The sequence below is a fragment of the Patiria miniata genome, unplaced genomic scaffold, assembly GCF_015706575.1.
Source record: "Patiria miniata isolate m_02_andy unplaced genomic scaffold, ASM1570657v1 HiC_scaffold_24, whole genome shotgun sequence".
Lineage (NCBI taxonomy): Eukaryota > Metazoa > Echinodermata > Asteroidea > Valvatida > Asterinidae > Patiria > Patiria miniata.
The window spans coordinates 6,772,890-6,787,161 of record NW_024037063.1 but is presented as its reverse complement, the minus strand read 5'-3'; the positions used below and the strand labels follow the sequence as shown (position 1 = coordinate 6,787,161).

At 43.1% G+C, this 14,272-nt stretch overlaps 3 protein-coding genes across 3 annotated transcripts; all 3 read left to right on the top strand.

The window, feature by feature from the left end:
- The first annotated feature begins 1,350 nt into the window (after positions 1 to 1,350).
- LOC119731859 (alpha-2Da adrenergic receptor-like) lies at positions 1,351 to 2,571 on the top strand. Its single transcript, XM_038205144.1, has one exon. The coding sequence runs from the start codon at positions 1,351 to 1,353 to the stop codon at positions 2,569 to 2,571; it is 1,221 nt and encodes a 406-aa protein (XP_038061072.1).
- A 1,015-nt stretch (positions 2,572 to 3,586) lies between these two features.
- Positions 3,587 to 4,774, top strand: LOC119731858 (alpha-2Da adrenergic receptor-like). The gene has a single exon (XM_038205143.1). The coding sequence runs from the start codon at positions 3,587 to 3,589 to the stop codon at positions 4,772 to 4,774; it is 1,188 nt and encodes a 395-aa protein (XP_038061071.1).
- Positions 4,775 to 9,583: 4,809 nt separating this feature from the next.
- Positions 9,584 to 10,813, top strand: LOC119731857 (D(2) dopamine receptor-like). Its single transcript, XM_038205142.1, has one exon. The coding sequence runs from the start codon at positions 9,584 to 9,586 to the stop codon at positions 10,811 to 10,813; it is 1,230 nt and encodes a 409-aa protein (XP_038061070.1).
- The last annotated feature ends 3,459 nt before the right edge of the window (positions 10,814 to 14,272 follow it).

The window sequence follows — 14,272 nt, the reverse complement described above, 5'->3', positions numbered from 1 at the left end:
TTGATTTCTTTCCCTTTCTTTCTCTGTTACCATGTTTGTACAATTTGTCCAAGCCTCCATTATTTAAACCCCTACACCAACAAGAGTCAGGCAGTCTCCTGATGACGAGCAGAGCGTATGCCGTTCGAAACGTCGATGTTAAAGTAACTTGTTCTTTTCAGAACCAAACATCTGAAGAGAGATGTGGTGTTACTTCAAATTTCCTTCCATACTGTGTTCGTGTCCACAATGCAAACTCTCAAGTCTCATTGGGAAAGCAACGTACTAAAGGTCGATTACAAGTCTACCGTGAGACTGCACTCATCCTTGATTAATAGTATCGTCAACCACAAAGGGGAGGCTATGACAATACCCAGAAATAAAGGGGAAAAAGCAGGCATTTATGGAAAATAGAGAGAGTGTTTGTCAACAGATAATAATTATTATCCTTCGGCAGTTATCTTATCCTTAAAAACTATCGAAAATCATCCAGAAAATAAATAGGTCATTAAATTTTAACATTTTAAATATATTGGAGTAGCAAGTTAGTTTATTCCCCTATTATCACCGTAGTCATATGTCTTGTCCATCTCTGACAGCTCCGTGACGCAAACAGTGAAAGCGAAAATCCCAGATGTTTGCAACAGGTGATTTATATTGTGGCGATCATTACTGATAGTGGAATTAATAGGCGGCTCTGAGTCTATTTTGCACGCACCACCTGCGCCAACGATCTGCGCTCAGTTTGGCACTCGGCGTGACGAGTTGGTATTCACAAAGAACGTCCATATTTTACTAAACTACTGCAGACGGACCAAGGTTTTGTACTGCAACTTCACTTAATTCCTATTTTCCATATGTTCTACAACTATACGCTTGCTCAGTTGAAATAACGCAAATTTGTTGTGCAAACCTATCGTGTTTGTTTCGTTTTGCATCGTTTTATCTGTTTTAGTTTCAGTTTATTTCCACATTACCAAAAAATAAACGACAACGACAATCTTTATTAGAGAACTATATAGCGGGGAAAAAGCCTTAGAATAAAGACGAAGACAAAGAAATCAATACGTTTATGGGTGATACTGCGGAGTGGCCATAAAGAAGCAAGGCTTGTGAGGAATAGACTCCTAATAAGTATCAGCTTGCAATGGCGGACTAAAACCGATCAGCGTTATCAAATGAAGGCGGTACTAAGTTGCAGGTGCTCTGTGATTGACATTCGATCGAGTAAATGTTTAACAAACCAATGTATAAAACAACACCTGCGATGTTATTATTTGATAGTGTTGCCATTCTGCTTAGCAGTGCGCAAACCGAGTAGACTATATTTTAAAAATTTGAAACGTCTTCTCTCTCTTAATGAGTAAAACAATGTCTTTTCTCCAAAACTACACATCTTGGCCTGTGAATGCCACCGCGAGTAGGTCCGATGAGTGTATCGTTGTTGGTGACATTGTGCATATCGTCTTCTGCTCTCTCGTTATCCTGTCTGGCCTGCCTGGTAACTGCCTCATCCTCCGTGTATACTGGGCCAAGCCACGCAAGACCAGCACCCATGTCCTGATCATGGGGCTAGCCTGCACCGATTTCACCACCTGTCTACTTTTGGTTCATGCCATTCTCTCAAACTGCATCTTCGGTATTGGAGACTCTCCAACACCCATGCTCATACTTCGGTATTTCCTTCTGTGTTCGGTTACTGTCTCGGTCCAGATAACTTGCCTGATTGCCATGGATCGTTATGACTGCGTGTGTCGGTCCACTCGTCGCATGTTGAACTACCGTCGGGTACTCGTCTTAGTTCTGGTAGCAGTTATCTATTCCGTGTCCACCACGGGCATGTACTTCGCTGTGCAGGCATATCACAAAGACAGCACTCTGATACCGTTGATCATGCTGTCAGTTCAACTGATAGGCTATGTCATCGCAGCGTTCACCAATGGTATCTGCTACGGGGCAGTATATTGGACTATTCGGAATCACGTCAAGGTCAGGATTGCAGCTCCGGCAGAGGCCATACCTCGGCGAGCTCGGAACGAGTCTAGTCCGATCGAGATGACATGGGTGACTGCAAACTCTGGTGGAAATGACGACGCCTCCACAATGGCAGCTGTGTTACCCAACGCTGGAGGCGCTCGTCGAGTCTGTGCCCTTGAAGAACTGACAGACAGAAACAGCGAACCAGGTCCTTCGACGAATGTGCTCGATCGCCGATCTTTGAAGGCTTATGATTCACAGAGGAACTGTGCCAAACAGTTCCGCACTCCGCCAGACTGTACCCTTCAAGCGCCCTCTACCGCTCTGCGCGCCCCAAGAGCGTCAGCAGTTGTCATGCAGAGGAAAACGACCCGGATGTTACTGGTGACCAATGTGGTGTTCCTTCTGGCCTGGGTCCCATACTGGATCTACGTAGGATCCCTGTTTGCTACCATCGGGGAAGTCAAGATACCAGACGGGACGGCTTTTCTGTTCGAGAAGTTAGCGTACATTGAGTATCTGAACAGCGCTGTCAATCCGTTTATTTACGGAGTTGCTAACAAGCGGTTCCGAAAGGATTGCAAAGAGGTTTTCGAGAAATGTAAATATTGCTGAATTGTTGGCATTTTAATAGTGTGAGTTACTGAGCCATATAAAACCTGTCACGCGGATTGAGAACTCAGTTCTGAGGCACCAAAAAGGTCAATGAATAACATACGGTCTGTGTCTGTGTCTTACACATATTCAGTTTATCGAGGGAAAGATTAACGTGGGCCTTAACAACAGCTTACGTCAGCAATAGTACGTACTTGTTTAGTCATGTATTTACTTCGATTGCTGTGTAAGTTGCTTAAGCCGATGGCTGTGTAAGTGAAATGGTCGCATTATTGGCACTATCGGCGATAAAAATAATTGACTATATATTTGTCACCAATATTCGATAATAAGTTAGGATACATTTAGTAAGATTAATTCGCAATCACAAGGGATAATTATAGTATTACGTGAAATGATAAATTGCTAGTGAACTACGTGTAATGGTACATTTTTACATTGTCAAACGCAACGATCTCTGGCTATTTATTGATGTTCGCTACTCCTAAAAGCTAGCCGCGTTCTTAATGAAAAAGAGATTGTAAAGAGAGTCAACGACGATTTCGCAAATGAGTAACTGGCTTTACGTTGCCATATAGTTACATTGTCAAACTCCGTTACTGTGCAAAAACGATTGATCAATCAAATCGGTCAGGAACGTGACTTCACGGCTCTTCTTCGGGGAAATCAAAAACCTCTCATTGCATTGTGTAAACAAATTTCGTTCCGGTACATCTAGCCGTTTCAGAACTCCGCTCAAACATAAAGGTAACCTTACCGCCCTTCCAATTAAAAGTGCTTTGATGCGGAAATTTGTACTTCGATAAAAATGTACTTGTGCGGCAGAGATCTTTTTCTAACGCATGGCGCAGGCATATTATAAATACAGAGTGAATTGAGCTCGCTTGGGATTCAGTTGGTATGAACGTCTAGATGTAGGTTGTTGCATTTCGTATTAATCAGAACGAAACTTCGTGTGATATTCTCGACAACAATGTCTTCGTCGATCTTTTTTAATGATAGCTTTGTAAGTAGCATGAATGAGACAGACAGCGCACTGTGCCCTATAGGAGGAAGTATCATTCATATTTCGCTGTGTTCATTGGTGATACTCCTTGGTGTACCAGGCAACTGTCTCATCATCCGTGTGTATTGGACCAAGTCACGCAAGACCAGCACTCACGTCTTGATCATGGGGCTGGCCTGGGCGGACCTCTTCGCTTGCTCACTTCTCATACACGCCATTGTCAGCAACTGTATCTTTGGTATTGGTGACACCCCGACGTCTCTTCGCATCCTCCGTTACTTTCTACTGTCCTCGGTGATTGTGTCGGTTCACATGACTTCGCTCATCGCCTTCGATCGCTATGACTGTGTGTGCCGGTCCAAGAGGCGATTCTTCAACCATCGACGGGCGGTCGTTGCTGTGTTGATTGCCCCAATCCATTCCATGGCAATTTCCAGTATCTACCTTGTGGTGCTGGTCAACCCTTCGATTGTAGCGCCTTTGGTTCTGTGTGCAGTTCAGATTATTTTCTACACAACCGCTCTGGCTTTGATAATCGTGTGCTATGGGACCGTGTATCGTACCATTCGGAACCATGTCAAGTCAGGTATAGGAGACGAACGAACCAACAACCGGCCAAGGCACACGACATTACGACAAAGAAAGCTGGCGTTCGTCGAGAGAGAATCTGACGATAGAGTGAACTCCATCTCCCTGCTAGCAGCAGCCGTTAAGCCAAATGCTGACACCTGTGAGGTTCAGTCAGTGACAGATAACATTGAACATAAACTGACTGATGATACCAGTTCGACTTCACCGGCTACCATAAGAGCTAAACACAGCGGTTTCACCAGGTTAAAGAGGACAAAATCTCTTCGAAGTAGGTCTGACTCTGGGGCGCCCTCTGCCTTTGGAAGTAAAATCCCACCACCTGTCTCAACCTCGTCCAATAAGGTCTTGCAAAGAAAGACGACCCGTATGTTGTTGGTCACTAGTGTGGTGTTTCTGCTGTCCTGGGTGCCATATTGGGTCTACATAGCGTCGATATTGGCCCGCATTCAAGAAGTTGAGTTTTCTGATGAAGCAAATTATGCGCTCGAAAAATTCGCTTACATCAAATACCTCAACAGTGCTGTCAACCCGATTATTTACAGTTTAGCAAACAGGCGATTTCGGAAAGACTGCAACGATCTTTTTAAGAAATACAGGTGTTGCTAAAATCTATACTGGTACGCACGTGGTTGTTTCTGGCACTGAAGGTAAACCGTTAGTTAAGCTAATCACTAAGTACCCAATCTGCGATTCGACTTAACAGCCGGCCGATCCTGACAATCAAGAGCAAGTTCGGGCCAAGACATGAAGTCGACTGTTACTTGCTCCGAGGCGCGCAGCTAAAGGCAACCAGCGATACAACCGTGGCCCTGTGGTGTGGTTCCAAATAGTCGACCTGATTCGTCCAACCTTCATTCGAGTGAAGTGAGTCGACTTATTGTTAAATCATAGTCCGCGCTCGAACTTGCTCCAATCTATAACCGATTGCGTGTACATTGTATGTAACCTCTGGCCGTATTTCTTCTGCATATGTCATAATGATAATTGACATTTCTGTCTTGGAAGACAAAACAACTGTCTCTTTATTTCCTTTTGTTTCTTTTCAACACTGTCTCCAGATAATATGTGAATTCACATCTTTACAGTAATATTTAAGAACTATGTTGTGAGATAGAATGCTAAAGACTTTAGAACAATGCTTATAAAAGAAACACTGACAGAGACTTTTCGATAAACTTAGTTTAAAGAATGCTAGACGGTCACTCTTAAAATGGTTATAGCGACACTTGTCAGGTAATTTAGGGTCAAATGGTTGCACTTTAATATGAATCAAATAATTAATGCTACTACACTTGGTGAATGCAAATCAAGCTGAAAGCTAAGCTGGAGTGGTGAGATTTTAGGTCGATTATCATAAACTACTTCAACCATGTTATTTTAAAATAATCTTGTGTTCTTGATAAATCTGCACAAATGGTGATCTGATTAAGACAAGAAATCGAACTACTTGCGCCTTGATTTGTTTCAGTATATTAAAGAATACATTTCAAGATGTGAAGAAGTCCACCTAACCATTTGAATAAATGGTTGGGATACCATTGTTATATAAGATTAGTTTTCGTGGTATAACTTAGTTTTCGTGGTATAAATCTCCTTTATTGTTAACTGTATTACAAGAGGATAATCATTAAGCTCTAAAATTTGAGGATATACACATCATCGGAATGACAACTTAGTGATATTTCATTCTTACAAAGGGCTAGATAACTAAATCTGAACTCAAGCAATGATGAGAAAAAGCCTTTCTGGAAAGATAAGCACCTCAACTGTCATAACTATCCATCTTGTTGGTTGATAACGTTTCAGCGGTAGGGATCTGCCGACAAAAGGCCCATTTCAATTTGATTTATTTGAAGTGTGCTCTTGTTTCAAATCATAAAATAATAGTTCAGCTGCGAATGGTCTTTAATTTAATAGCCTTAATTAGTATTATTAAACAGCCAAATCGTGTTTTATGTTACGAATTCACATGTAGGCCAAGTTAATATGAAAACTTGAAAACATATTGCACAAAAATGTCTATGAAGTATATGAATCTATACTTAGCTTAGCTCAGCATGACTATTACATAAGTAGCATTATTTTCCGAGTCATTCAGCTTTGCTTTTTCACGCCAATTTACTTCCCAGCAACACATTTTAGTTATTCGTGTATATATGTATCATAGTAGAATGATTCTGTAGCCCACCGAATTTGGGGGTGTGATATGTATAAATTGGGATGGAAATAGTAAGAAATACTGCGCTCTCAGGTGTAAATTAAAATAATTGAGACATTGTTCACACAAATGAGCCAAATATAAACTGGCAGCACAATGATGTAATTAAAAACGCATATAAGTAATTTCGCACGCTTTATTCATGTTTTCGCCTTCGGCTTCATGCTTTCCAGTTTTCAAAAGTTTGATTTGAAGTTAAAATGTCCTTTTTAATGTTTCCTGTATTCACTATATCTTCCTTAATTATGTGAGTACTTGTTAATGTACAATGGTGTACTCTTCGTCCAACATAATTATTGAGGTTTGGTTTTTACATGACAAGAAAGTAAAACATGTAAGGAAAACTGTTCAAGAGAAAAAAATAATACGCATTCAGATTGCATTGTTCCTGAAACTGCAGCCCAAATCCCATTCTGAGTTCAACAGGAAACACGTTTCTGTCCACTTTAGCTTGAAAAAAATTGCTATAAATGATTATTTTTTAGTGGATGAATTAGACTTGTTTACCACAAACGATGTTCCCTTGAGACTTATTTGTCATGTTGCCGATGACCCATATACCCCCGCCAGTATTGTAAACTCGATGTTCATTCTCTGGCTGCACGTTCGCTGAATGGTACATCAGATAATTGACAGGTTATTTATTAACTACGGTACTGCGTTCTGAAAGCCCAATACCCGAATGTTATTTAGCCGTACTTGATTTTCCCCGGTGTTGCCTTCAGATACCTCCGATTCGACTATATCCACCGTTGTTAATAAGCGAGGCTCGTACGTCACAATGACACGTTACAAACATGGCGGTAATTGACGTGCTAATAAGTAAGGCCCGTAAAATGTCAGTCAGCCTCTTTTTCCTTTAGTAAAACAACTTCAACGCTACAAATTTTGGCAGGATATTAAAAATCTTTCAAAATGCACATTTTGCAACTGCGTGAATTTTTCTTAAGAATTAACTCCCAAAAAGTCCCTGGACGGGATTTGAACCTCTTACTTTCTAAAAACGAATCCTTCCCACTAACTACTATACAGCAGGGACAGTCTATAATGTGGTGGGCACATAAGAACAAATGGAGGTCGTTCGCAGTTGCTTGCGTGCACTACTTGTGCGTATTATACCTAAACACTTGAAACGTGGCATTTTGACGTAAAGGCATCGCGTTCCTCCTGCACCAAGATACACACGCAAAAGGTACTTGATTGCAGCAGTTGAAAGATTAGTCCAACATAGCAATTTTTAACTGCAATTCAGTCATGAAAAGTTGCTACCTAACAGACTGATTGATGAACGTAATGTAACATTTGTGCATCCCCAACTGCAATGGAATCCATACTGCTCCTGGTCCTTCAGTGTTGTGAGTGAACAGTTTCCCTTCGTCCCAAAGTGCAAATGTAAAATTTACCCTTAAAGTAATGTTATCTTTCAAAACAGATTTCTTTCCAAAGTATAGTTGTTGTAGTTCAGCTGCAACTGCAAAGTTTACGCAGTTTACGCGTACTGCGTGATGCGTCGCACAATGCAGATGTACCGGTGTAGTGTGAATTTAGGCTATAAAAAATAATGACTCACTGGTAGTATTGCGCATGCCTACGTGAAGATTGTGAACGTTCAACCAATAGAACGGTGCTGGCACCGGATTTCACACGACTCCGAATTTCATGTGAGACTGGAAAAGTGTTTAAGACCAGCCAGGCATGTCTTTATCAACCGTTTAAAACTTGTGACGGGCTCTCGACCAATCCGGTTCGTTAGTAAAAACGTCATACACGCGCGCGCACCACTGATCACTAGCGACCATTGGATAAACACTCAAGCTGATTTACTTCCGGTTCTAATCGTGCAATGCTACACCGTGTGAAGTACGCATGGTTGAATTGAGATGACGTCACACCAACGAACCGGAGAGGAATGGGTAAACTGTCTTAGGTATTACAAGGGATGTGTGTATGTACACAGATTATTGTAAATGGTCTTTGAAGGAACAAATTCGCTTTGAATTTTTACATTGAAGTTGTTACGTTAGAGAACATTACAGATGAAGGTTGCCGGCATTTATATACCTCAACGCACACCGCTGAAGATCAAAATATTTTTTTAACAGTGCAGCTGTCGAGATAAAACAGATGTCAGATGTTAAGAGCATGCTTTGAGCTCCAAGCTCAGCATCAACGACCGATTGCTGTTCACTTGATCAAATATATCGGAGCACTCCTAGCATTTCAACAACGTGCCGTCAGAAAACAAACACCAGCAAAAAGTCACATACATTATACACTGTTGCATTAAGAGCAGCTTTCTTTCATTATTGCTTGCTTTTAGTCGAGGCATCAGCACCACTGTAGTGGCACTGATAGAGCACGTTAATATACAGCTTCCGATGTTTCTCCGTTTCAACATAATTATGTGACCAATCCTTCCAATCACGTCTCGAAGGTTGAGACCCAACCACGCATCAACTGTCATGACGGTTTGTATGATGATGGTCACAACTGTTTCAAAATGTATGTCTGAACCTTATACAAAACTGCATTATCCACCTGTTAAAATTCGAGATTTCTTGTTTACATTGCTTTTTGTTAACATTACTTATTAACTTTGATCCTTGTTGCGCAGGTCAATTTTTAGCAAAATATATTCCTTGTCCGATATCTTTTTTTGCGTGTACGCAGGCGAGGTTTATTGTTACACTCATCAAGACTGCGCACAAGGATCTGGTTGAAGGAAACTATAAGCACCTTGGCGAAAACAAACCGGCACCCAACCGAAACCTCTTTTCTCATCAGCACTACAACTCACTAATTTCTGAGTGACAGCAAGCTCTTATTCAATTATGACCCAAGTGAACTGAAACGTTTGATGATTGGATGTCGGTCGTGACGCAAAAGCTGGATCACTAGATGTGTCGTGTGCTATCCACGATGCGCGATACCGGGCATGCATGCGTGTTCAAGTTTGGTTCATCCGCGCCTTGCCTCAGTAATCGAAGAACATAATCTGTCAGGCACTGCAAGCGCTTATATTAAGGAAACGCCCAGTTAAAGATGATGAGGCAGATGCGTTTGCTCATTCTAGTTCATTAACGACAGCTTTGTTAAACACAACTGCCAAATCCGTATGAGGTGCGGAACTTGTGAGCGTTTACCCAGTCCGTAACATTATTTCAAAGGCACGGTCGTCCCTTTCAAGCAAGGAGAAAATGTCAGCTCCACCGCTCTCAAACTGCTCGTTTTGTCATGGGAACGACACTCAGAGTTCTCCATGTAACACTGTCGGTGATGGCCTCCATATCGCCTTCTGCTTGCTGGTCATGTTGCTTGGTATCCCTGGTAACTGCCTCATCCTCCGTGTGTATTGGAGCAAGCCTCGTAAGACCAGCACCAATATCCTGATCATGGCATTAGCCTGGGCGGATCTTTTCTCTTGTGTGCTTCTCGTTCATGCAATCATCACGAACTGTGTGTTCGGAATTGGAGAGGCCCCGGCACCACTAGCTATCCTCAGATATTTCCTAATGTGTGCCGTTACTGTATCTGTCAATGTGACTTCTCTGATTGCTTTTGATCGCTATGACTGCGTGTGCAGGTCCAATAGTCGCCTTTTCACCACTCGACGGGCCATAATCGTGGTTGTAGTCGTGATCATTTACACCCTGACCGGCTTGTGTATGTATTTTGCCGTACTCATCCGTCCTGGGCTCAATATAATCCCATCAATCATGTTGTTATTGCAGATTATTGGTTACCTCATCGCAGCCGTCATGATAGTCGTCTGTTACGGAAAGGTGTACCAAACCATCCGGCATCATGTCAAGGTTGGAGTCGGAGCGACACGAGAGGAGCCTACCGGACAGGGCATTCGTTTGACGCAAACGAAGATGTCATCAGTGATTCCAAAATCTTGTGGAGCAACTGGCGCGTCAGGGACATCACCCGGATCGTCAAAACCTGACGCCGTTGAACGGCAACCATACAGGGATATGTCAACACACGCCACCGCACCAGGCCCCTCATCCAGCCCATACAATGGCGTGCGCATGGAAGGTTCAAACGGCGGATGGTCTGAGCCAATCAAAACAATCGCCCGGCCAATGTCTAACCCTATGGCGCCCTCCAGATGCGAGAACGCCAAGCGCGGGCATCAAAACCCCAACATGCCGTTGTCGATCCTGCAGCGTAAAACCACCCGCATGTTACTGGTGACCAGTGTGGTGTTTCTGCTGTCATGGGTGCCATATTGGATCTACGTGGCATCGTTACTTGCTTCCCTGCTAGGAAATCAGCTTTCCCCTCTTGGAGCGTTTGTGGTGGAGAAGTGCGCCTACTTGGTATACGTGAACAATGCTGTCAATCCGCTTATCTACGGACTTGCTAACAGGAGGTTCCGAAAAGACAGCACAGAGGTTCTCCAGCAACTCAGATTATGTTGAATAAAATTGCCTTTATAGTATGGCAGATGAACATTTTGTAAATTATATACACAAGTTCGTTAGCACAGAAGACCACTCCCTGGAGAGAAACCTTTTAACACAAAATATAAACATGAGTGTGCTTTGAAGCGATTGAAAGCAGCTAACAGATAGATTGTTTGAAAATCGGATTGAATTCGAGTGTGCGGACGATCTTTGTCTGTACGCTATTTCTCTATTTGCATTTTGGCCAAAATGTATGGGACTCATAGGCAGAGTTGTAAGGACTCGACTCGAGTCCGACTCAAGTATGTTCATGTCACTACAGTACGGTACAGCGGCCGCTTGTCAAGTACAAAGTTTAACTTACGACGTGTCACAGACTCAAACCTCAAGGTGCTGGAACGCGTACACAATTTTATTCCGGAACCGGACTTTAAAAACCGTTCGACAATTCGTGGTTTCATCATTGACTTTGGGTTATTTCTATTAAGCTCTTGGATTCAAACGCCGGCTAAATTTATGCTCTGCTTTTAAAAATTAAATAGATACATGCCCACTTTTAAGTAATCAGAAACAGTTTTGTATTTACAATGTATAAAGCAATTTGGTTTTGACGTTGTCAGCGATCAGCAGAAACAAAATTGTAGATCGACCGGACGCCACAACAGATACATCTATATGAATTCGAAGTTTCACTTCTTGTTAACTGTTATATACGGTGGCCCACAACTGTCACGGCAAAAGCAAAAGCGCCACGGCAAGCGCAATAGCGCCGCGGCAAGCGCAACAGCGCCGCGGCAAGCGCAACAGCGCCACGGCAAGCGCAAAAGCGCCACGGCAAAAGAAAAAGCGCCGCGGCAAAACAAAAAGCGCCGCGGCAAAACAAAAAGCGCCACGGCAAAACAAAAAGCGCCACGGCAAAACAAAAAGCGCCGCGGCAAGCGCAAAAGCGCCACGGCAAGCGCAAAAGCGCCACGGCAAGCGCAAAAGCGCCACGGCAAGCGCAAAAGCGCCACGGCGAAAGCAAAAGCGCCACGGCGAAGGCAAAAGTGCCACGGGTTTATTGGGAAGGGGCGTAATCATACATGCCGCTACTACATCAAAAAATAAAATGGGAAGGAGAATGGCCGCCACCAGGAATTCTTATTAAGCACAGAATTTAATTCTTTGAGAAGTGATTTTATGGCTGAGAAAATAGCAAGGCCAAGGAAAACCGGTCAGGAAATAAATCGTCGATATTAATTTGTTGTAGGATAATTATTATTCCAAGAGAGTTGCTGCCGTGAATCAGAGTTTATCAAGGAGTGGGACTCGCTATCGGCACCATCAGGGCCGTTCCTCATTTCTTTACATTTCTTGGGATGCAAACAATTACGAGGACGGGAGGCTCTGTGAGCTGATGCATTTTTTTGAAGAGTTTTTTTCCTTCCGACTAGCATGCAGAGAAGAGTTCCGTTAATTTGAGACTTAGTTCACCCATGGGCGTCGCGAGGGGGGCAAGGGGGCGCTCCCCCCCCCCCCCCCCCCCCTGGAATAGCACACAAAAAAGGAAGGGGAAAAAACTGAGAGAAAAAAAGAAAAGAAAAAGAGGCGCGAAGTCATAGTGGTGTAAATTGAATGAGAAATTGAATAGAAGAGCTTAGAACTGTGCATCTCAACGATAACACTTCTCCTTTGTTTAGTGTCTCTCCCTTACCCCCCCCCCCTTTTTTTAAGTTAATTTCTTTCTTTCTTATTCTATATCCAAAGTCTTCGCCTGTGTTACGTTCCTTACATGAAATCCACGACCTAACCTCCTCTGTCGAAAGCGTTGCAACTGTCTAATAGAACGATCCATTTCTCGATTTGTGAGTTATCTTCAACTCAGTCGTGTTTATTGGGAAGGGGCGTAATCATACATGCCGCCACTACATCTAAAATTAAATGGAAAGGAGTATGGCCGCCACCATGAATTGAGAAGTGATTTTATGGCTGAGAAAATAGCAAGGAAAACCGGTCAGTGCAAGCAACGTTCAGCGAAGAGTTTTGAAATTCCCGCTCTCTGGGAATTTCTAACCTAATGGGCCCGCGGGCGAGTTACGTGTTGACAAGCCTTACCCACCCACTGCCGCAGCCCTGCAGGAGAGCCTTAATCGACTTCCTATAGATGTGTATGATATACTGAAAAAGAAAAAAAAATTAACTCATACACTCTGGGCAGCTCACTTTCGTGCCTACACTGGTATACACACCTGTGAAAAAAGGCTCAAATTAACGGAACTCTTCTCTGCATGCTAGTCGGAAGGGGAAAAAAATGTTTTCAAAAATGCATCAGCTCACAGAGCCTCCCGTCCTTGTAATTGTTTGCATCCCACGAAATGTAAAGAAATGAGGAACGGCCCTGATGGTGCCGATAGCGAGTCCCACTCCTTGATAAACTCTGATTCACGGCAGCAACTCTCTTGGAATAATAATTATCCTACAACAAATTAATATCGACGATTTATTTCCTGACCGGTTTTCCTTGGCCTTGCTATTTTCTCAGCCATAAAATCACTTCTCAAAGAATTAAATTCTGTGCTTAATAAGAATTCCTGGTGGCGGCCATTCTCCTTCCCATTTTATTTTTTGATGTAGTAGCGGCATGTATGATTACGCCCCTTCCCAATAAACCCGTGGCACTTTTGCCTTCGCCGTGGCGCTTTTGCTTTCGCCGTGGCGCTTTTGCGCTTGCCGTGGCGCTTTTGCGCTTGCCGTGGCGCTTTTGCGCTTGCCGCGGCGCTTTTTGTTTTGCCGTGGCGCTTTTTGTTTTGCCGTGGCGCTTTTTGTTTTGCCGTGGCGCTTTTTGTTTTGCCGCGGCGCTTTTTGTTTTGCCGCGGCGCTTTTTCTTTTGCCGTGGCGCTTTTGCGCTTGCCGCGGCGCTGTTGCGCTTGCCGCGGCGCTGTTGCGCTTGCCGCGGCGCTTTTGCGCTTGCCGTGGCGCTTTTGCTTTTGCCGTGACAGTTGTGGGCCACCGTAGTTATAATTATTAGTATACAGTTTTAGTTAGTGACACAAATAACTTTCTCTCTTGTCTTTATGTGTTATATAATGTTCAAATATTCATGACTCGAATTGACTCGAACTAAAATATTTCACTCGACTCGACTGACTACACACTGTGACTCAACTCGACTTGACTCGATCGTCTTGACCTAATGACTCGACTCGACTCGACTCGAGTCACAAAAATCAGTGACTCGTTACAACTCTGGTCATAGGTAACAAAAATGCATTAGGTGCGCAGGATCCATGATAATTAGAATGTATGCTTATCATTATCGTATTACAGTGGTTGTATTCCCACGTGTGTTGGGATGACATTAGTGCATATAAGAGCTATACCATGTATAAGCTTGACAACACATGTCATTAATAACATTCTCAACATTAATATGTTGCGATGAGTGCTCAGCTTGCTGTCACCTTGGTAATGGTACAAAATAATGTAGACAAAACG

What these genes read in the sequence shown, in the direction of transcription:
- LOC119731859 (XM_038205144.1), top strand. Translation starts at nt 1,351, where the DNA reads ATGTCTTTTCTCCAAAACTACACATCTTGGCCTGTGAATGCCACCGCG.
- LOC119731858 (XM_038205143.1), top strand. Translation starts at nt 3,587, where the DNA reads ATGAATGAGACAGACAGCGCACTGTGCCCTATAGGAGGAAGTATCATT.
- LOC119731857 (XM_038205142.1), top strand. Translation starts at nt 9,584, where the DNA reads ATGTCAGCTCCACCGCTCTCAAACTGCTCGTTTTGTCATGGGAACGAC.